The sequence below is a fragment of the Schizosaccharomyces octosporus genome (assembly GCF_000150505.1).
Source record: "Schizosaccharomyces octosporus yFS286 unplaced genomic scaffold supercont6.3, whole genome shotgun sequence".
Lineage (NCBI taxonomy): Eukaryota > Fungi > Ascomycota > Schizosaccharomycetes > Schizosaccharomycetales > Schizosaccharomycetaceae > Schizosaccharomyces > Schizosaccharomyces octosporus.
The window spans coordinates 244,589-267,425 of NW_013185621.1; the positions used below are offsets into that span (position 1 = coordinate 244,589).

The 22,837-nt window shown below is 37.7% G+C and overlaps 9 protein-coding genes across 9 annotated transcripts; 5 read left to right on the forward strand and 4 right to left on the reverse strand.

The window, feature by feature from the left end:
* The first annotated feature begins 516 nt into the window (after positions 1 to 516).
* On the forward strand, positions 517 to 2,596 carry SOCG_04700 (ran GDP/GTP exchange factor). Its single transcript, XM_013165292.1, has 3 exons — positions 517 to 627; positions 747 to 1,387; positions 1,514 to 2,596. Exons 2-3 carry the CDS (start codon positions 788 to 790, stop codon positions 2,564 to 2,566), a joined length of 1,653 nt encoding a protein of 550 aa, XP_013020746.1. The 5' UTR covers positions 517 to 627; positions 747 to 787; the 3' UTR covers positions 2,567 to 2,596.
* A 78-nt stretch (positions 2,597 to 2,674) lies between these two features.
* Positions 2,675 to 3,298, forward strand: SOCG_04699 (uncharacterized protein; the record flags this gene model as incomplete). Its single annotated transcript, XM_013165291.1, has 1 exon — positions 2,675 to 3,298. One exon carries the CDS (start codon positions 2,675 to 2,677, stop codon positions 3,296 to 3,298), a length of 624 nt encoding a protein of 207 aa, XP_013020745.1.
* Positions 3,299 to 3,522: 224 nt separating this feature from the next.
* Positions 3,523 to 5,201, reverse strand: SOCG_04698 (rho-type GTPase activating protein Rga5). The gene has a single exon (XM_013165290.1). It carries the CDS (start codon positions 4,880 to 4,882, stop codon positions 3,866 to 3,868), a length of 1,017 nt encoding a protein of 338 aa, XP_013020744.1. The 5' UTR covers positions 4,883 to 5,201; the 3' UTR covers positions 3,523 to 3,865.
* Positions 5,202 to 5,694: 493 nt separating this feature from the next.
* Positions 5,695 to 7,963, forward strand: SOCG_04697 (thiamine-repressible acid phosphatase Pho4). Its single transcript, XM_013165289.1, has one exon. The coding sequence runs from the start codon at positions 5,968 to 5,970 to the stop codon at positions 7,351 to 7,353; it is 1,386 nt and encodes a 461-aa protein (XP_013020743.1). The 5' UTR covers positions 5,695 to 5,967; the 3' UTR covers positions 7,354 to 7,963.
* Positions 7,964 to 7,973: 10 nt separating this feature from the next.
* SOCG_04696 (STE/STE20/YSK protein kinase Nak1) lies at positions 7,974 to 10,352 on the forward strand. The gene is made up of 3 exons (XM_013165288.1): positions 7,974 to 8,221; positions 8,275 to 8,761; positions 8,814 to 10,352. The coding sequence occupies exons 1-3, from the start codon at positions 8,142 to 8,144 to the stop codon at positions 10,122 to 10,124; spliced, it is 1,878 nt and encodes a 625-aa protein (XP_013020742.1). The 5' UTR covers positions 7,974 to 8,141; the 3' UTR covers positions 10,125 to 10,352.
* SOCG_04695 (uncharacterized protein) lies at positions 10,162 to 11,972 on the reverse strand. Its single transcript, XM_013165287.1, has one exon. It carries the CDS (start codon positions 11,470 to 11,472, stop codon positions 10,426 to 10,428), a length of 1,047 nt encoding a protein of 348 aa, XP_013020741.1. The 5' UTR covers positions 11,473 to 11,972; the 3' UTR covers positions 10,162 to 10,425.
* A 111-nt stretch (positions 11,973 to 12,083) lies between these two features.
* Positions 12,084 to 16,422, reverse strand: SOCG_04694 (rictor). Its single transcript, XM_013165286.1, has one exon. It carries the CDS (start codon positions 16,105 to 16,107, stop codon positions 12,232 to 12,234), a length of 3,876 nt encoding a protein of 1,291 aa, XP_013020740.1. The 5' UTR covers positions 16,108 to 16,422; the 3' UTR covers positions 12,084 to 12,231.
* A 558-nt stretch (positions 16,423 to 16,980) lies between these two features.
* On the reverse strand, positions 16,981 to 19,155 carry SOCG_04693 (FAD binding protein). Its single transcript, XM_013165285.1, has one exon. The coding sequence runs from the start codon at positions 18,958 to 18,960 to the stop codon at positions 17,221 to 17,223; it is 1,740 nt and encodes a 579-aa protein (XP_013020739.1). The 5' UTR covers positions 18,961 to 19,155; the 3' UTR covers positions 16,981 to 17,220.
* A 1,646-nt stretch (positions 19,156 to 20,801) lies between these two features.
* Positions 20,802 to 22,671, forward strand: SOCG_04692 (NAD binding dehydrogenase). Its single transcript, XM_013165284.1, has one exon. The coding sequence runs from the start codon at positions 21,180 to 21,182 to the stop codon at positions 22,368 to 22,370; it is 1,191 nt and encodes a 396-aa protein (XP_013020738.1). The 5' UTR covers positions 20,802 to 21,179; the 3' UTR covers positions 22,371 to 22,671.
* Positions 22,672 to 22,837: the final 166 nt, after the last annotated feature.

A 22,837-nucleotide genomic window follows, 5' to 3' on the forward strand; every position in this document is an offset into this window, starting at 1 on the left:
ACTGGTTAAGTCCTCTCTTTTTACAAGACATCTTATGACTAGCCATTACAATCGGAGAGGTTATAAGTGTTCGGCGTTTCAGATAGATAGATCTGACTAAAAATAAATTAAGATTCGTACACAACATTCTACGCCGTCTCAATTCATTACCTCACGAAGCAGGAAATATAATTTCCCCTTTTATTCATAATTCCTGACATACATTTGCTAGATGTATCAGTTCAGGCTTTTCCTAAAAGACGCTTTTTGTATTTTTCATCTGCAAAACAACCAAAAATGAGTACTGTTATAGAGTGTTTCTGTTTTAATTCCTATACCTTTACTACCCAGGAGTCAGCAAGGTGGTAAATAAGCTTAAAATCCTTCTGTAAATTATTTCTAATTGAACTTTTAAAAGATGAATGGGCTCTTCAATAACTTTTCTTTACCATTTCTATTGCCTTAAATTTACAATTATTTGGGGATGTTTGTTTGTTTACATAATAGCGTGTCACTACAATACTTTATGTTGATTAATGAGTCTTAAGCTCAATTTCATGACTTCATTATTTGGGAGAAAACATTTCGACCTAAATCAAAACGAAAAAAAGCAGTAATTCGTGGATTGCTCGTTTTCATTCTTTAAGCGTATGTATTTTGGATTTCTCTATGCAGTTTGTGCTTAGGGTTTCCTCTCTTTTGAGGTTTACTTTGTTTACGCTGTTTGAGTATCAAATTGAGATGTTTACTAACATTGAAAAACATAGAATAATCCTCTAAAATTCTTATTGGAGTGAATTACTACAAAATGTCAGAAACTAGAGTTACTAGAAGGTCACAGAGGCAACAGGAAGCTACGGGGAATGGTTTGAATAAGCGTGAGCTTGAAGACCATGAAGCTCCTGTTTCGACCAAACCATCAAAAAAGCGAGTCAAGGTTTCTAGCGGTCCTAAACCAGTAAGGACTACCGGAAAAAAAATAAACAGCATTCCTTCTCTTCCTACCGAGTTGTTAGACGTTTTTGTTTTTGGCACTGGTTCCATGAATGAACTCGGCATGGGTGATTTAGAAGTCGACGTTGCTTATCGACCACGTCTTAACCCAAATTTACCAAGAGATAAAATTGGTGTGGTTGATTTGGCAGTTGGTGGAATGCACTCAGCTGTACTTTCTCATGACGGCCGCGTTTTTACATGGGGTGTTAACGATGACTTTGCCTTGGGTCGTGCTACGAAAAACCAAACTGACGCAGAAGGAAATGCAATTGACAATGATTTGTTAGAAGGAACCCCTAATCAAGTTACTGGTGCCATTGAGCGCCTGAAAGTCACTAAAGTTTGTTGCAGCGATAATCTTACTACTGTTGTCACAGAAAATGGCAGCTGCTTCAGTTGGGGTACTTTCCGTGTAAGTTCTTATTTATATTTATTTCGTAATGTTTCCTGCAAGACTTGTGCATATTGTTACAAGTATTCCTTTTCGTTGTGTCTCTACATCATTTCGTTTCGACAAGAGTTTGCTAACAAAATTTAGTGTTCCGATGGTGTTTTAGGGTTCAACGCTACCACTAAACGTGCCCCAGAACCTGTTCAAATGCCTCTTCCTGAAGTTGCCCAAGTTGCTGCTGGAACTGATCACATTCTTGCCTTGACAACAACCGGAAGAGTATACACTTGGGGAAATGGCCAGCAGTGTCAACTTGGAAGGCGCATGATGGATCGTCGTCGACTTCAGGGCTTGAAGCCAGAGCCTCTTGCCCTAAAAAATATAGTGGCCGTTGGTGCCGGGGCTTATCATTCCTTTGCCATAAATAATAAGGGAAAAGTTTATGCATGGGGTTTAAACATGACAAAGCAATGCGGTATTGTCGATGAAGAAGAAGAAGAAGAAGGTATTGTTACCAAACCTACTTTAGTAGAGGCGTTGGAACCTTATAAAGTGAAAGCAATTACTGGTGGTGAACATCATACCCTTGCATTATTAGAAGATGGACGAGTATTGGCTTGGGGTCGTCATGATCGTCATCAGCTTGGTATACCCGATGATGCATTGCCTGAATCGCTTACCAAAGACGAAAAGGGCTACAATTATACTGTTTCCACCCCTACTATCATTCCTGGCATTTCAAATGTTATACAAATATGCTGCGGTACTCACCATAGTTTGGCAGTTACCAATGATGGTAAGCTTTATTCATGGGGATCGTCTGAGAATTATGAGGTTGGCCAAGGTGACACTGATGAAGAGATTCAAGTTCCTACACTTGTTCGCTCTAAGGCTATTAAGACCGCTAGTGTCCGTGTAGCAGGTGCTGGCGGTCAATTTTCGGTAGCCGCTGGTGTTCCCGGTGAATTGGATACAGAATCTTCTGAAACTGGAGTAAAGACTGAAAATGAAGTTAAATCAGAAGAAAAAGATACTTCTGCTCCATTAAAGCAAGAAAATGAAGAATCGAAGCCTGTTACGACTGAGTCTACGGAAATGCAGATTGACCAGCAACCACCTACCGCCGAAGACCAAACAACTATACAGAGTACTGAAGAAAAAAAGGAATCTGCTGAAGAACAGGAATCTACGTCTACTTAATATTGATTCATCTATATTTTAAACTAAAAATAATAATTTTGGTTGTATTGTTCAAACAAATGTGCGTTTTAGAAGCAAATCTCCCACGCGATAGATTGTAGTTTTGGAATGGATGAAACCGTTGCTAAATTATTAAGGGAACTTGAAGGTTCTTCAAATTCTTTTTCAACAACAAAAGAAACGTCGAATGACAAAAATTCATCTAAAACGTTTACCACCGAATTAGAGTCTTCGATCAACAATCAAAAGGCCGCCCAAGAACTTGCTTTTATCGAAAGCATTCAGTCGTATCCAGCAGCTTTACGCTATGTTTTCTCATTACAAGCCAAAAACCCCGAGAGGTTGCGTAAGGTAAAGAAATTGAAAGCCATGCAAGAACGTCAAGAACGCGATTGGTTTATGGAGCGTCAAAGACTAATTCACCATCATCAATCTAAAAACAAAATAAAGAGTCTTTTAACTCCACTTTCAACTTCTCGGAATCATGCATCGTCTGTTGATCTGCCTCCTAGTACTGATGTTAATACCCTGAGTGAAGGTGACAGGGAACTTCAGGAAGCATTATCCGAATTTGATAAAAAAATTGTTTTACTTACGGAAAGAATGTATTCCGACCAAAGAAAAGCACTTTCTGATATGCACATTCCGCTATTCCTCATTCCTTCATCAGAACCGTTAACAGAAGAACAGAGCAAATTAATCCAACTACTACAGGATCTATTCAATGAATAAATTAAGGTTATATAAAGCAAATAAATTTGTATGGGGAGTATAATGTAGAATAATGTTATTTTACATATAGCAAAACAACTCCAACAAGTAGAGAAGTACCAATTTACAAGAATTTGTTTGTACTATTACCTTGATACGAAGGATTATATTTCTAATCTATAAAAGTAAACGATTATCGTTACATACACACAAATTTAATATATGCAGAAACCCAAACAAAAGGATGCTGAACATGATAGCGATTGATTAATACCTGCAAGACGATTGAGAAAGAACAAGAAACAGATTTTCAAAAATAATTATTCAAAAAAAAAGTATAAAAATTAAGCAAGTAAAAAATTCCAAAAGGAATTAACTGAACGATTATTTTGCAATGGTAATCTAGCGTGAATTTTTTACCTGATGGTTATTAGATAAAAAGAAAATCAAAAACAAAAAAACACGCACACACATGAAGACTTAACTAAAAGAATGTCAGGTAGAATCTATACGGAGCTATATACAGTATTGAGAATAAACTTCTCACTTAAAGGTTGTCATAAAAAAGCACTCATCCATATTAATCGTTTAGCCGTCCCTCCGACGGTCCAACGTATGGAAAAGTTTCATAGAACCACTTCGAGTTAATGAGCTTGATCTAGGACTATTTTTTCTAGGAGAACCAGATAATTTCTGATCGTCGGTACCATGATCGAGTATATCCGCAGTTGAAAAGTTTTTACGGGATTGACGGTTGAATGAGCGCCATCGCTTGATGGTCCCGCTTTTCGAACTATAAACTTGAACTCTGGAATTATGATCGGATTGTGCGACTAAGGTAGAAGAAGAAGCATCAGGTGATGTAGGGCTGGGAACTAAGGGAGGTAACGAGGAAAGAGGAATAGTTTTAATGAAGCTTCCTTGATGATTGATTAAAAATAACAGAGCGTTTTGTGAAATTTCGTAGTCTTTGGAATATACTTCATGGTTAGGATGGGATAAGATACCGGGTTGAAAAATAGCGGCCAAATTTTCTGCGGGCATTAGGTTTATGTGTGAATTAGAAGCAAAAACAGCGAGTAAATCTAAAAGGTAGAGAAGAAGCTGTCGATTCGGAATAGGGAGATTGTCTATACGTTGGCGGTACAGCTCAACACGTTCCATGTCTGTCAAGTTGGAAATGGTCATCGGTTCACGGAAAAGCTCATAGTACTCTAGAGGAATCACGTGGTCAGGCATCAAGTTGATAAATCTTCGAAATACGTTGGCGGCATCATGAACGGTATACCCATCCCAGATTAAACTGCGTCCGTAATCCGGACCGCTGCTAAACGCTTTCTGGAGCAATTGAATCCGTTTCGAAGAGCCGTTTACCCGAAATATTCCTTTTGATAATGTAGCTTTTTCTTTTAGAAAGAACCCGCACTTTGCAACTACTGCTGGTATATACCCATAAAACACCCTTTCGCCATCTTTCCGAGTAAGAAAAATCGCTACTTTTGATACTTCTAAAGCTTCTGATAGACTCAATCCAAAGAGTTTGTTCTCGCTTGCTTTATGAATTCTCAATTGCTTCCACCAAGTTCTTAATGGATTTTTTCCCATATCGTTTTGTATTCTTGACCGATGCCTCAATCATTCACTAAATATCAAAGAAATGAATATTCTCCCTTTCTTTTTCTCTCTTTGGATGAGATGCTTCCCAACAAAGTACTTGAATTGAAAGGTCTTTCAATCACTACTTGTAAATGATGGCCAGTCAGTTTTCTAAAAGCAATGAGTTCTTTTTTTGTTTTTTTATTAGTAAAAACCCTTTTTAGAAATAAATAATCAGAATTTTGACCAATTTTATTGTTTTTTTTTTGAAATTCCGCTGTATGTAATGAGAGGGCAGGCGAGCAGTTATTACCAGGGTGCAATGCCTAAGATATATCGGCTAATCCACGGAAGTACCGTGGCTATGGTCCTACCTCAGTATGTAGAAAAGAACGTCACTAATATAAGAATGTAGGTTCTAATATAATATTATAGAGGAATACTTGTAAACAAAGTAGTGAAAAAAATAAAAGAAAAAAAAAGAGTGAGAAAAATACCTTCTATACCAAACAAAAAAGAATAAATTATTTAAAAAATACAAAAATATTATCGAAACTCTTGGCTGAAGCAATGAATCTCTACTTGGCTTTTTTGTGACATAGGAATGATGAAACAAAGGATAGTTGAAGGTGAACCAACTAGTCTTTTCACTACATTTTATAAAAATTCCTTTTAGCCTCCTGACTAAAAGAATAAAATGGTTAGAATTAACCTCCTCTTCAGTTCGAATTTTTTGATTTTCTGTTTACACCCTGTAATACATAAACGTATTAGACATTACTATTGGCATAACATTATATATTACATAGAAATAATACAATTTGCGTTAGTAGACTCCCGCTTAATTCTATAGAAAATAAAAACCGACAGCGATTTCATTCTGAAAGTGCAATAGTTTATTTAGTAGATATAAAGGTAGATAAAGTCAATAACGGTTTAATTTTTACCTATCAATTTACAAGATTGTCTTTCCTATCTACTAAAGCTATCTTTGCTATCTGATTAATTTATATTGAACGGTTGTTCCTGTCTTTACGAATTCTTTATTCTTCTTATTACTCTCCTTTCTTCCTTGATTTTAGTTTTCGTTGGTAATGCGACCTCTCAGTTCTTCTTTGTGGGTGTTGGCTCTCTTTGCGAGCTCTGTATCGGCACGATTTTCTGACTTTGAAGCGTTCAAAGACAAATTTAATCTCCAGGAAAATCTAGGAACTCTTAGTATTTACCATCAACCATATTTTACTGGCTTAAGCACTGCATTTCCAGAGTCATGTGAAATTCGTCAAGTCCATATTTTACAACGCCATGGTTCACGAAACCCAGCTAGTGATGACGGTTTGTCTAGCGCTATAAAACTTGTAGAAATGCAAGATAAGTTACTGAATGGGTCACTCCCAATAAACTATACGATTCCTAACAATCCTTTTCGGTTCGTCAGATCTTGGGTTCCCGTAATTAATATTCGTAATACCGATCAGCTTTCCAGTATGGGTCGTGTTGAACTTTTTGAAATGGGCCGTGAAGTCTTTACTCGGTATAGAGAGCTATTTGACGCTGATGTGTATTATATAAACACAGCTGCTCAGCAGCGTGTCAAGGAATCTGCAGAGTGGTACAGTTATGGCATGTTTGGAGAAGAGATGGCAAATAAAACGAAATTTACTTATCTTGCTGAGGATGAGTCTCCAGGCTCCAATTCTCTATCCAATTACAACTCTTGTCCCGTCTACGCCGAAAACAACATCGATCTCAAGGAAGTAAACGAAGCTGGTCTTGCTTGGAGAAACGTTTTTTTGCCAAGTATAGTAAATCGTCTAAACCCTTACTTTTCAAACTACAATCTTACCAATGAGGATGTTACAAGCTTCTTTTATTTATGTGCTTACGAACTCACGCTAAAAGATGAGAGTGACTTTTGCTCTCTTTTCAACCCGTCAGACATTATGAACTTTGAGTATTCATACGACGTGGAATACTCGCTTTATGGAGGTCCTTCTTCGAAATGGGTCAATGTTTTGGGTGGTCCTTATGTTCAGAGTTTGGCAAATTCTCTTCGTTCCGTTTATAACGAAAGCGATTACCAAAAAGTCTTTTTGGCTTTTACCCATGATGGCCAAATTATTCCTGTCGAAACTGCCTTGGGTTTTTTTCCTGATATAACTCCTGAACACCCTCTCCCTGTAACTCACAATCCTTACAGCTATTCTATGAAAACTTCCTCCTTCGTTCCTTTTGCTGGAAACTTAATCACCGAGCTTTTCCATTGCCAAGATCAAAAGTATTATGTCCGTCACCTTGTCAACCAGCAGGTCTTTCCACTGACCGATTGTGGTTACGGTCCTTCTAATTCTCCGGATGGAATGTGTGAACTTTCAGCTTATCTCAACTCTCCTGTTCGTTATAATTCTACACATAATGGAACTGACATATTCAATGATGCTTGCAAAGCAAAGCCAGTTAATGTCACCATCAATTACTAGAGTTGTGTCACTTTATTAATATAGTTTTTTTTTGGTACGTACACTAAACATTTCTTTAACCTGCGTAAAAATGCTCGGTCTGACTCTTGGATTCCTTTGCTGTTGATTAGGCTAAATATTCAACCACCCTCATTGTAAAAAGCAAATGATTTAAAAGGTAGATGGGCAATCAACAACCTAGTCCTTATAAAAGGCACCTTACAAAGGTTGGCATCTGCTTCGCTCTGAACGTTTGCATAGCAATAGAAATCAAAATCAACTCCATATCATCCTTGAAAGATTTAATGATCCATTGAACAGATAAATACAATTTGGGAATCTGTTGGGAATTGTTATGAAGCTCTGCTCTTTCCCCCTCCTTTGGTTTATGAACATTGCTCTTACGAAAGTTCATACTTCAAAACTAAATTCATTATGATAGACGTCTTACATTTTCGATCATGGAATTTTTTCTTCTTTTCTTTTATTTGCCCTTCATGAATATAACAACATGTTCTATTCTTTTGGAAAACCTCAAATAACGATTTCTATCCTTTATGGACAATCAGGGAAATATAAACAGTAATTCTCTAACTTAATTATAACAGACACTCATTTTTAATACTTTTCCATCCATATTGTTGTACTCATCTCAAATAACAAAATTGTAAATCCGTGAAACCCTTCTCTACCACCAGTTTCCCCCAACTACCATACGAGACTAAGTAAACTTTTTAATCGCATCGTCAGGTTAATGAGAATAGACAGATAAAATCTTCATGTTTGTTTAAAAAAGTTAAGTCAGGACTATGGAACATCAGTCGGCAGCTTGTGCCTACACAAAATTAGAGATTGTAGGCCGTGGTTCATACGGTGCTGTATATAAAGGGTATGAGTTGACTCTTTCACTACGTACTTGCAAGATTGACTAATTTGTTTTAGATTTCGTAATGCTACGAAAGAGATTGTAGCTATTAAAGTCTTAAATTTGGACACAGCAGAAGATGAAGTGTCGGATATTCAAAAAGAAATTACTGTTTTAAGTGAATTAAAACAACGTGAATCTGAAAATATCGTCAAATACCATGGTTCGTACTTGGTAGGTACGGATTTATGGATTATTATGGACTATTGTCAAGGGGGCAGCGTTCGTACTTTGATGGAAGCCGGTCAAATAACTGAGCCTTACATTTCAATTATTCTTCGAGAAACTTTGCAAGCTTTAAAATTTATTCATCATGCTGGTATTATTCACCGTGATATTAAAGCAGCGAACATTCTTGTTTCCGTGTCTGGTAAAGTCAAGCTTTGCGATTTTGGGGTTGCAGCTGAAATAAACATTAATAGCAGAAAACGAACAACTTTTATTGGAACTCCTTATTGGATGGCCCCAGAAGTCATCCGTGATGGACAAGAATATAATGTTATGGTACGTTTTTAGACCCAAACTTTTTTTTATCTTATTTATGCTAATGTATTAGGCTGATATATGGTCGTTAGGGATTACGGCCTATGAGATTGCTACAGGTTCTCCTCCTCATGCCAAAGAGGATCCGTTTCAAGCGGTTTTTCTCATAGCCCACACGCCTCCTCCGAAGCTCGAAGGAAATTTTAGCAGCTTATTAAAAGACTTTATTGCTTCTTGTTTAAATGTCGTACCGGAAAAACGTTTGGATGCCTCTGAACTTATAAAGTCAAAATTTATTAAACAACACGCACGTCAACCTGAAAATGAGCTATGCAATCTGGTTAAACGTTATGAGCGTTGGCAAGCAGCTGGCGGTGTCCCTGAAACCCTAAAGACTCCAGTCGAACCTGAATATGGCAGTGATCAAGAGAATGACACTTCTGAGACAGCTTTTGACGACGGTTGGGAATTTGGGACTATCAAACAATCACCGCAGCAAAATTCCCCATTGTCTTCGGGTTCTGCAACCCCAACATCAAAGCATTTTTCTTCTATGTCCAACTCTGGTGCAGAGAATGATTCTCATCCTCTTTTGCAGCTATTTCAGAATAGCTCTATAAGCAACGAGGATTCCTCTCACATGAGCGAGGGTGTTACAGATCAAGAATCAAGTACTGAGCCTTCATATTCACAAATTGAACTACCGAGTTTTGATAAGGAAAATGAAAGTTTCGAGAGCTTGTCAAATGTCAACCCTAAACAAGCAAAACCCCAAGAAGAGTCAGACTTGATGATCAATCGAGTTAGGGGGAATATAAGAGGTTCCACAGACCAAAATATGAAGCGTCCGCTACCGCGGGTTGTCCAAAGGCAAATGAATATGGGGAAAAGAGGCATATCTATGTCTCCTATGAAAAGTCCGCTTCGATTCCCATCTTCACTAGATCCACAGTCTAGGAGTGTTTCCCTGAGTGCTTTTGAACAAGCAAACGCACCTTCAGTAGATTCAAACGTCCACAAATTACATTCCGGCGTACCACCAATAGATGTTACTCGGTCTTCTAGTAATCAACCAACAAAAGCTACTTCTCCACCGATCCCCGTGCATTCGGTCAACTCACCTGCTATAAAGCCTTTCAACTCAAAATTACGAGCACGCTTACCCCCATTGTCTATTAATTCCCTTCAGTCGAGCATTGCAATAAATGAAAATTATGAACCTCCTCCTGTTAAGCCATTACCAATGGAATTATTCGATGATAATTTTCAAAACATATACAGTATGAAGTCTACTATGAAAACGGAATTAGACAATCGCTTAACAGAAATGGATATCTACCTAAAAGGATTGGAAGTGAGTCTCACCAAAAAAAGGGACTTCTAATGATTTATTACGAAAATGTTTTAATTTATAATTTATTTAAGGTTTACAATATAGAAGCATCATTTTCCATAATTGAGTATGCAGCTTAAATTTTTTGATCACATTTTGCAAATTGCTATTTTGCAACGGAAATCCAAATCGATGACCCATAAAAATTTCATTAATAAACAACGTCTAGGTTTGACTCTATGTCGTATAATAGACTCCATAGACCATACCACTTTCATTAGAATATTCCTTTCTTGTGCTACATGGCATATATCTATATATATTTTTGTTCCACATTCCTTCTTAGTTTATTTTATACCAGCGGATTACTTAACCAGCAATAAGCATCTATTTTTTCGGCAAATCTGAGGTTCTTTGTCGGTTTTTCTTTTTTCGCAATCTTCATTTCCTGAGCAACTGCATAATTAAACATCTCAGGCGTGCCATAAATTTTTAAAACATTGAGGAACGTTTTACAAGGATGGTAAACAGAAAGCGACTCCTCTCTAAAAATTTGATATGCTATTCCGAATCTTCCGGTTTGCAAGCTCCACTCTAAAAACACAGATTTTATCATGTTGTCCTCTGGTAAGGCTATATTTTTTAACTGCTGTAATAACCGCAAAGTCGTTTGGGGAGCGTTTCTTACGATTAAATAGTAGTATATGACGAGATAAAACTCCTTAACAGTCAAAAAATGATCAAAAAGAGAACTAAAAAATATCACCTCTAAACTTCTGTCACGGAAGTAATCAGGAAGTGTTGCATCTTGAGTGATGGTATTCACGTAGGCGTTAACTTCATATGTTGAAGTGAGCAATGGGTATAAAAGTGTTTGAAACCAATCGAGAGTCAACAAATCTTCTTTACCTTGAAAAATTTCATATAGATTTCTTGTTCTTCTATACATTTGTTTGTCGTACAACGAAAGAATTTTAGCTGTTTGGCACGGTGGATCATGAGGCCTGAGGTATGCTTTGTTTCGATCAGAGGCCATTATTAAAAGCTTTCTTGTATGCTGTAGATTAAAAAACATCGAAGAGTTAAATTTGGATTGTCGCAAAGATTGTTCAGGCTTTTTTTCTTTAGATGCATCATCGTGTTTACTTATGTATGCACGATTTGACCTTCTCGAAATCTGACTTGAAGAAGGGTCGGCAATTGTCGGAGTAACTTTTCTGGTACTTGCTCTGTTTGAAAGCAAAGTGTTGTTTTCTGTCTTTGAAGAATGTTTCCACGGTGTATATGCAAAAGAACGAGAGGAGATATAAGGATGTAAATTTGAAACACAACGAAAATAAGAAAGGTAAAAATGTAGTTGAATATTACTGTGGTTGACCCTGCATCTCGCATGGAACATAGCAAGGGTTCAACAGTGAAATTCCATAGAAGCCCACAAACAACAGGCTTCGGTACAATTTTCAGAACAAAAGCTTTATAATCAAAAGATTATTCAAGAATGAAAAACGATTAATCAAAGACTCGCCTTGTTTCCGAACTACTATAAAACGAACAAGGCTCCAAAATTTCTTAGCAGAACAGCTAATCCAAAAATGACTTTCTGGAAATAAAATAACAATCGATAAAATATAATAGTTATTTTATCCTTTCTTTACACTGACAACGAGAATCGATATTCCGTTCCTATTACGAATGAAAGCATTTATTTACCTACTTTTCATTCCTTTTCTGTTTCCTTCTATTAGAATACAGTATATGACCAATTAATTCATCAATTTTGTAAAGTATTAACCCAATTCTCGCAAATGGAAAATGGTAGTGGTGGTCCACCAAAGTTGGTCTATAGCGAAACATTAACATACAAGATCAGTTACCTCAAATTCAGTAGTCAACGAGAAGTGTATATTATATCTTTAGAGCTTCATTAATAATCATTCTTTAATTTCTTATTTATGAGAAGAGCTTCGTAATACATATTAGAATTGTGGTTACTCTTATGCAACTTACAAGCCAAGGTGAAAAAACGATTAACATATTCATAAAAGACTAACTATAAAGAATGATATATGACAAATAACTAAAACGACAATGAAATGTCAAGTGAAATTATACAAGTACAAGAAAACAAAATTAAGAACTCGAATATCCCAAAAAAATTTCAAGATACAGCAGAGGAATTAGACCCCGAGCTTCTCGGCGGTAATTCATTCGTCTCAACAAACGCCAAAAGAGCGGAATGGGGAAACAATTCATAAATAAATTGCAATATCTGAACACGAAAATGGTACTGCTCTAGAATACTGAAACAAAACTTGGCAAGGCGCTTGGACAAGAAAAGTCGCGGGCTTTTAGATCGGATTTTCGTCAACTGACGAGCTGCCTCATTTGCCAAAACATGATTTGACAAATTAGAAATACATTTGATCACTTCCTTTTCAGTGTTTGTTAGGGTTTCATCTAGTGATGATGGAGGGTATGTAAAAGTTCTATCATTTAGGTGATCAGCACCCTTTCCTGGAACCGACAAGACTTGACATGCGTGCACTGGGATACAAACACCCTGGGATGTCCCCATTAACGACATTAAACTATACCAATGCAAGTTCGAAAGAATTTGTACACCGCGACCCGTCCTCGAAATTAAACCCAAAACAAAGAATGCTGTTCCACGCACAGTAGGAATAGAGGACTCTTCGGCGAATTTAACAATAAGAGGTACTGAATCATGCTCTTCAAGGAAATAAGCACCTGTCTCGGCTTTTCCTATATTTCCAATTGCCCATAATGCACTTTTCAGACGACGAATGCGTAACAAATCTGTACTTCCGTCATACTGTTTTAAAATGTCCATGAAGGAAGCAAAGTGTCCGCTGCTTTCTAAAACCGAGCAACCTTCTGGCGATTTCACTAATTCTCCATAGAAATGTAATGGAAGAATATCATCTCCATTTGTTGTAAATTCTGCGTTAGCAATATCCATGCTAGAAATAAATGTCAAAAATCCATTTTGTTCTATTAAATCAACATAGACTTCGTTTCGATGGTGGTACCAATTATCTAATTCGTGCTCAATAAAACTAATTTCGGAAAGGTAATGAAAGCCGATAGTGGTAGCCAAAAATCTCAATAACAAAGGTGAGCCTATGTCACCTAAATGAGCCAAAGATGGTTGTAACTGAACTACTTGAGCAAGCAAGCTTTCATTTTTAGCACATACATCATCTAACGCTTTCACAGCAATTTGACAAACTTCTAAAGAGGGGTCATACAATTGAAATATCAGCAGCGAGATAGCCCAATGATTCAAGTTGTCGTTTCCTGATTCTGAATTAATTAACGTCAACAGATGTCGTGTTGCTCGTAATCGAACGCTTTGTTGCGCCGTGCTTAACGCTTTTGAGAATATAATTCTGCTGTGGCCCTCCAATCGATAATCGACATTCGTTAAAAAACAAATTAATAAATCATCTCTGTTTCGAATTTCAGCAAGATGATATAAAGTTGTAAATATCCTCCAACGTTCCAAAATAGCATGCCCTTCTTTTTGACTTGAAAGAACTTTAAGCATTGAAAAATAACCATGCACAAGAGTTGTTTGTAAGCGTTGCTTAGAAAAAATTGGATTCGCGACTTGGCCAGAATTTTCGTCTAGTTGTGATAAAGCTTCAGCAATTTGTTTTATAAGTTTACTTTCTGATAAATATTTGACCCCTTCGGGGTTTGCCAAAAGCGTCTTGAACACCAAACACCCGACGTTTATATACTTATGATTAGCCGTAGTATTTTTTATGGATGAAAAGCGGTCTGAAAAAGGCTTATAAAAAGACAATAGTCTTTTAATGAATTTTGTTGTACGAAGAGTCTCATCTATTCTCTTATGGCTCAGAAGAGGCCCCTCCATAATTTGTGCTAGCGTGTCCCATCTCCATTTTTGGTAATTTTTTGTAGTAAGGACATTCGTCTCCGCCAGCATGTTCCTAAAATGCGAATCATCAATCTGCAATCCCATCTTCAATTTAACATGCTCAACCTGCCGTTGACCTCTATAAGTATTCCCAGACAGGCCTACCTCATGGGCATTAAATGAACGATGAACTATTTCCGACTGGCATTTGGCACGATTCAAGCTTTCGATTGATTGAAGGACTGAAGTAGCAACAAACCTATCCTCAGCGGTAAATTTAGAAGCCATGTTGAATAAGGAGGGAAGCGACTGAATCTTAGCACCTAGCTGTATAGGAAGTAACTGATCAGAAAGACGTAATACTTCACCAAGTAGATATGTTGCCTTTTTGCAAAGGGTTTGATCATCATTAGCACGAATCACACATACAATTGATTCTACTAAACCCAATTCCAGAAAGATGAATAATAAGAGAGCCGTGAAATGGTGGTTTAGAGCTAGAAATTTTCTGTAAGAGCCGTCGCATAAGTTGAGGGTACTGGCTTCAATTTCTTCAATAATATTCTGACCTTTTGCGGGAAAATGCTTCTTTCCTGCGATTATACACGTTTCATGAACAGTCGAACGATCGACTTTAAAAATTAGCAAAAATAAGTCTATTATATCATTGCGGGCGGTGAATGTCGGAACCCGAAGGGAATCTACAAGGGATCGAAGCGCTTGGAAATCCTCGGTGGAGAAAGCCAGAAGTCCAGGCCAAGAATTTAAAAGGACAGAAATAATTTTCGCACTTGATCTAATAGCTCTAGAGGTCTGTTCTGGCTGACCGCCGGAAGGACTGTATAAATCGTATAGGCTGGGTGAAGTGAATGGTGATAATAATATTCCGATATCATAAGGTAAGCTCAGATAACGACAAGTTTCGGGATTGTCTAGCAGATAAATGAGGGCCAACGCTGAAGTCGCTGCTAAGTCCTCTGAAACGGAACCATCAACAAGAGAAGAAATCAACACTCTCAACCCATTAGCTCGTAACAATATTTGAGGTTTTAAAATCATTAATTCAATCAACGTCTCACTTGCGATACCTCTATTCGCATCTGATGAATGTTCACATATAGCTATTAACGTATGAGTAATTCCTAAAAGCATACGCTCATGTTCTTCAGTACACGAAAAGGCATAGAGCGTACGAATTAATCGAAATGCCTGAGCCTTTTCCGCCTCATAAGTGGGTCCTGCTGATATGATAGATTTTGAAAGCAACCAAGTCAAATTTAGTGATTGGAATATGACGAATGCTGAAGGATCTGTAAATAAATTCCTTATGATGCGATACACACAAGCAGAAACGTCTGGTATGTTAAGTGTAAGCATGATCTGAAGGGTAGGAAGCATGTAATAAGCTCTTGGAAGGCAGTCTTTTTCGGGGTGCTCATGCAGATACTGACAAATGTTGTTGGCGTTATGGATTATTTCGGTATTGGAAAGTCTTGAGCAAGCATCTCGTACTATTGTCGTCCAATCTTGGAGAATAGAACTAGCTGCTTCTTTGGACGGAAAAGGTTGAGTTTCGTTAGTAATAGATGGAAAAACGGACAAAGGTTTGTGATCCTCATCTTCAGCCTTGTTGATAGCAACGAACTGGGTGACTATAGGATCTAACCTAGATGAAATATTTAATCCTTCTTTCCCTGAATCTGCAACATCCGTTTGTAAAGAGGTGCTTGATTGTATTTTTGCATTCGTTTCTGTATTTTGGACTTCCGGGAGCGATGGATTCCAACCAGTTATACCAGACTCCGCAGCTTCGTTTTGAGCATCCGTTCGAAAATTTCCGATAGATAGCTTAATTTCTCTGATTGATCTTCTACAGGATTCTAAATCAGATTCGAGGTTATCCTTTAGACTCGCTCTTCGCTCTATCGGCTCATGCTTAAATCTCGTACTAAAATTATTAAGCAATCGTTCAGTTTTTCGATATGCTGCACGTTTATTGTCCAATTTCTCTTTCAATTGGTCAACTTTTTCGTCGTAGTTTTTAACAATGCCGGGTACTTTATCCATTCTGGAACTCGATTCCTGACAGTTTGCACCAGGTTGTTGGCTTTCCGATCGCATATGTTTCATAGATATCCACGAAAAAGGAAAAGAACATCAAGGACCTTTGTATAAGGACTCACATCCGATATGAAACAAATGTCTTTGCCTGCAATTGCTCAATTAAACGTACAGTCGACTCAACCACTTCGTAAATTGCTTAATTTGTTGTAATTCTCATATAAAAAGAGATCCAGTTTTTTTATGCACAGAAAGAAATATTTTCATGAAGTTTCGTAAGTGATTAATATTTTGCTTTCGTATTGTTGCATTATCCTCGCAACACTCATGAGTTAGCGAATCTTAGCGAGCACACAATTGCAGTTCAACTCATTTGAAGTTAACATTTCTGCTGCTAATATGGGCTGTCTCTTAATATTATATATATAACAATGAAAAGGTATTGAAAAATTCGATAGATGACAAGTAAACAAAACATGGAAAGTATCACTGAAGAGAATTTTAGTTGCTAGACAAGGCTTGAATCTATTTTAAAAAAAATCATCTATTTACGAATTCTAGTTTAGAAAAAATATTAGTATACCTTTGAAGAGCGCGTAAATAAACTTTGACTAGTAGGATGTAGCAGTTTGCTCTTAAGTGACCCAAACGAGTTTTATTTACAAATTTATTAAAACCTTCAGTGAGCTAAGTGAGTTACATAGATCAAGACTGCTACGCGTAAATCCTTTTGAATTTCATTTTTTATTCTGCGGCATAGGCAAAAAGTTGCATTGATTGTCTTCATTGCGTAGTTGAACAATGAAATTGATTTGGTTCTGATTTTACAAACAAAAAATTTTTGCTTGGAAAGGATGAACATGTTATCAGAAAAAGCATGCTTACTGTACTACTTACGAGAAAAACTAGTAGAGACATATGTTTGTAAAGAAACAAGCATTCGTTATTTATGCTGATCAAAGTAATGAAATCAAGGAGCGTATAAAATATAAACCCAAACCCAAGTATACAAAAGGCTCAGAGAACAAAAAAAAAAGAAAATAAGCATCATAAGTTTTAAAACAAAAAGTTTGTCGCTGGAGTGAAAAGAAAGGGGAATAAAAACAATTAACCTGAAATAGACGTATAAGACTCATCATAATACAGGTGGAAAACAATGAACAATTATTCTATAAAGATACATTACCAGATTTCCTTAATGTATTTCAAGGAAAGAGGATTCTGCCAAGCTGCCAATTGGTTCGCAGCTTCATTTTGAGACAAATTTCCATATTTCATGCAAATGTCCTTTAATGCTTCATCAACACCGCGCAATAAGCCCTGTTTACCACCACAAAGATAAATTTTACCGTTTGGATGATTCAAGACATTCCAAACAATATCACCTTTCATTCGCAATTCGTCTTGTACGTATACCTTTCTGCGTGAACGAGATTCGACGACCATGTGATGGGGACCTTCTCTTGCATCGTTATGGAATTCCAAGGTATCTACCTCGGTATTGTTTTGCTTATCCTGAGGACGAGGGGAGTTTGAACGCGAGTTGTCAGATGGATTTTCCCATTCGCCATGATACAATTCATCTAATTCGGAGTCACGGCAGCCATGGAAGATCCAAACTTTTCCGGCACAGGAAGCATTCATGAGACGACGTTGAACGAAACCACGGAAAGGAGCAATGCCGACACCAGTGCCAATGAGACACATGGGGCCATCAGAAGTAAAGTGAGTAACAAAAGCGTTTCTATGCAAACCACGAAACATGGGCAGAACCAAATCTCTTTTACCGTCCATCCATTGCTTTGCTAACTGATACAAGAAGCCAGAACCGATTCCGTAATGGACACCGCCACCGACCTTTTCAATTTCCACGAGAGCAACAGCGAACTCCAAAACTCCATTATGCTGAGCGGGATCGTTGGACAAAGAATACCATCTTGGCATTAATTGGGGCAAAACACTTAGCAAGTGATCCAAAGGAAGCCTGATGCTAGGGAAGGCTTCTAAAAGAGTAAGGAGAGTAACGTTGTTATTAACTCTCAAATCACAAAAAGCACGTTGACCGAGGCGGCTAACGAGAAACAAGAGGATTTTCTTTTCGGTGGGGTTTTGGGCATATTCAGCTAACAAACGAATTAATTGCTTTTTAGGGGGAGCGGACATGAAATCGGAAGACCATTTGAGTAATTCGCGACGAGTAGTGGGAAGTTCTCGAGGAACGTCTTCGGCCCATATGGTGGGCCAGCGTCCGCCGTTTGTCTTTAAAAGGATGGGGGCATCGGCGACATCATCGGGGATTTGCAAAAGGTGAAGCAAATGGTTAACGACGGCATCATCGTTGGGAGCCATGAGACCAAAGGAACCGCCGACCATCCATTCTTCGCCTTCAGGAAGTGGGTAGTGGGAAACGTCGATTTCGAAATGGAAAACGCGCTTGTATGCATTGGGTTTTGTGAGTTCGCGGATGTTGATGACGGGAGAAGGAAAGACGTGGAAAGGGGGATGAGGTTGGACAAAAGAAGGAGGCATTTTCTCAGAAATAAGAGGACTTGAATGGAAGGAATCGGCGGCTTTGGCCTCGGGAGTTAAGGGAGCGAAGGAGACATTACGAGCAGGAAGTTTGGGAATACGATCGATGGTGATGTTGTCGTGCAAAAGATGAAGATCAAGGTTGAGAGAGTTAAACTGGGGATTTAAAACAAGATTGGATATGGAGTCGGCAAGGTCTTGAGAGGGATCGTCTAAATGGGCGCTTTCGTTTGCATCCTTATTGGAAGAACAACGGCAGTTTACGCAACCGAGTTCAGCTGCAGAGGAAGAGGAATGAGGAAGGTTGATGGCGGTAGTAGTGGAAGAAGAAGAAGAAGAAGGGGGATTGGGAGAGAGATGTTGATGTTTGGGAGAAATCACAGAAGGAGCCATTTTTATAAAAAAAAAAAAAAAAGAAATAAAACCAGAGAACAACAACAACAACAACAACAAAAAGACAAATACTCACTCAGAGAGAGAGAGAGAGAGAGAGAGAGAGAGAGAGAGAGAGAGAGAGAGAGAGAGAGAGAGAAAGAGAAAGAGTAAAAAAATGAAACAAAAGGGTAAGAATTGTTTTGCTGGGAAAGAAAAAAGACACACACTTACTATCAATGGAATAGAAAGTTAAGGGGAAGGATTCCAAAAATGAAAAAGAAAGCTTTTCAATTGTTTTTTAAACAAAATTGTGCTATTTTTAAGCAAAATTTACAGGAAAACCTGTCAAAAATGGGAAAAGAAATAGCAAAAGTTGATGGTAGAAGAAGAGTCGAGTGATCAGATAAATTTTAAAGCAAAATCGGATATAAGCTGATCATAAGATTTCGGATAGGGAAGTGGATCGGTAACGTTAAAATGGGAAACGAAGTGGAACGTAGGATAATGTGTTGGCAAGAGAGAGAGAGAGAAAACGAAGAAGAAAAAAAAAAAATATAAGAAGAAATGGATGGAGTTGGAGGAAAGAGAGAAAAAGAGAAAAAAAGAGTGATTTATAAAAAAGAGAAAAAGATGATTCTTAGTCAGCTGAAAGCATGGAATTTGAAAGGCTTTTCAGAGTCAGTCAGAATTACGAGATGAAATGAGTCAGACAGAAAAATGTGGAAAATTGAGAAAAAAGAAAAAGTATGAGAATGCAACGAATAACAAAAGATCTTTTGTTTTGTGTATGTCTGTGTCTGTGTTTTTTTTTTTTTTTTTCTTTGTTTTCTTTTCTTTTTTGATTCCATTCTTTCGACAGCTTTGTTTTCTTTTTTGTGTTGATTTTCAGTAGATCCTTGCAGATCCTTTGTACAGAGAGATTCAGCAAATCAACGAAGCGAATATAATGCGTCATTTGCCAATGAATAATTATCTGATCATCGCGATAGGCGATCCGATCCACGTTGGACACACACTCGCACACTCGCGCTCGTCGTAGTCTTTGGGCACATACATAGTTAGTACAAGGCATGAAATAGAATGAAGCTATGTTATGTTATGCGATGTGATGCGATGGGAAAGCAAAGGGTGAGAGGGCGGTGAAAATAAATTTTCTTTTTTAAAATAGTAGCACAGAGGTGAAAAAAAAAAAAAACAACAACAACAACCATGATGGAATCGTTGTTTCTCTTTCAACACTATGCCTTTCATAGATTCCCACTTTGTATATAGAGAAATACTGCATTAGTTGTGTATTGTATTGTATTGTATCGTATCGCATTGCATTGCATTGCATTGCACAGTTTACGTTTTATTTCACGTTGGAATACACTAAACCACACTTCTCGATTCACAAAATCGATCTATGAAATAGTGTCCTTCAACGAATTCCACAATACGTTTTACCATTTGCAATTCTCTGCTTCTCCCTATCCTCCTCTGTGATTTCTTGTTTTATCCTATGGCTACTGCTATGGCTAGAGCTACTGCTATGCCCATGTCAATGTTACCATCCATTCATGTATGTATGAGACACCACCCTACGAAGTAAGCCCAAGAAAGAAAACCTTGCGTGGCGAAAAGAAAAAAAGAAAAAAAAAAAAAAAAACCATCTCGTTTCCATAATGAAACGATCGTTTTAGAACATCTTCTTCTTGCATCCTTCACCGATTTCGTTGTTTTTCTTTGCTACTTGTTGTTTTCTGATAACACGTAACATGACACACCCTTCCCGGTGAAGTCATTGCTGAAAACACATTTATTTATAGCAGCAAATGCCCTTGTATACATTTGCTACCACTGTTATTACAACTAATACTACCAAGGCTATACCAAAAAAAAAAACCGTAAAAAGGTTATACTCGAACATTTGAAGGAACTTGTATTGTTTTAAACCTTTGTTGTTTGTCTCTTTTATTTTTATTTTTTTTTTCTTCTACTTCTCTTTGAATTTTAAGAAAAAAAAATAAAGTCTTATTACACAAAGGGGTCCCATTTCCTTCACGAATTGTTCTAGCTTCGTTTTGGTTGATTTTTAGTTTTTCTTGTTTGTTGTTTACTTTTTCATTTTTCATTTTTTGATTTGAAACATTCGCTTGTTTCATCTCTATTGCTTTTGCTTTTCCTTTGGATATTTTTTTTGATCTCATACTTTCGTCAACAACGTCAACAACCTTTGTTATTTTTTAAAAGTCATTATGGTTACTACAATTAACGTCCCCGCCAACCAAAACGCCCAACAGGTCTTTGGAAACGGCGCTTCCGATGCCATCTTCAAGGTCGCCATTGTTGGTGCTGGTGGTATCAACTTTGGTTCCCCCGAAGGCCCTTGGAACAATGCCCAACGTATTGAGCAAAACTTGGGTCAACGTCTTCGTGTCTCCGCTTTAATCAATCCCATTCCTAGCGAAACCAACCGTATTTTGGATGCTAAGCGTGATTCCAAGGTTGCTTACGCTTACGACGAAACAAGAATGTTCACCTCCATGACTGAATACTTGGACTATCTTTCTAGACACCCCGAAGAAGAACCCAATGCCTTCGTCATCGGTATTCCCCCCGACTTCCATGGCTCCAACAAAATCGGTGCCGACATGGAATTGCAAATCGTCCGTCAATTTCCCAAGGCTGCCATCTTCATCGAAAAGCCCATCTCTGCCGCCGCTGTCGAGGACACCTTTGATGTCGTTCGTCAACTCGAACAACACCAAGCCATCATCTCCATCGGTTACATGTTCCGCTACTTGAAGGTTGTCGAGGCTGCTAAAAAGTATATCCAAGACAATAACCTAAATATCGTTTGCACCATCGCCCGCTACAACTCTTCCTACATTCACAACTCCAAGGCCTTTTGGTGGTACGTCTCCAAGTCCGGTGGCCCTGTCGTTGAACAAGGTACCCACTTTTGCGACTTGTCTCGCTATTTCGGTGGTGATGTCGATATCTCCACCGTCAAAGTCAACCGTGTCCTTTCCAGCGACCCCGTCGGTAAGCTTTCTGCCCTTCCCATCGATGAAGAGGCTATTCCCGAACAAGAGCGTGTTCCCCGCTTTACCGCTGCTTCCTGGAAATACAAGTCTGGTGCCGTCGGTATCTTAGCCCACAGTATCATTCTCCAAGGTACTCAATACGACACTTGCTTGGAACTTCAAGCTGACGGTCACTATGTCCGTATTGTCGACCTTTATGGTACTCCTAGATTGTACATCCGTTCTCCTGATTCTGATACCGAACGTATCGTCAACTTCCCCGACGATGATCCATACTACTCTGAATTCGAAGCCTTCATTGGTGTTGCCGAGGGCAAGCTTCCTCGTAGCCGTATCTTGTCTGACTTCGAGGATGGAACTAAGACTTATGAACTAACAAAGGCCATTACCAACTCTTAGATTATGAAATTCCCCCTATTTATAGTGTTATGAAATGAATGTTTAGGTATTAGGTGATCCCCCTTTCTTAGGTTTGCTTTGGGTTTTTGTTTCACAATTTTTTATGTTTTTTCCCCATTCAGTTGCCTTTTTTCTTTACCTTTTATTTTTAACATTCTTGCTTTTTATTTTATTCCTACTTTACAAAAAAGTCGGTAATGGAAAACTTGTTTAGGTCTTTGGATCCTTGTTTTCTTCCTCCTTTTTTTTTTGTTTAAAAAAAAATATATGTTGTTATGAATGAATATCTTTCTTTTTCCGATTCCTACTGTAAATGCACGTAAATTATGGTAAATCGTTCGTTTCGTATTTGTATTGTAAACTAAAAAGGAATGCTTCCTTATGTATATATATATATATATATATATATATATATATATAGATTATAATGAATGTTATGTATCTTATCTGTCATTTCATAATGTGAA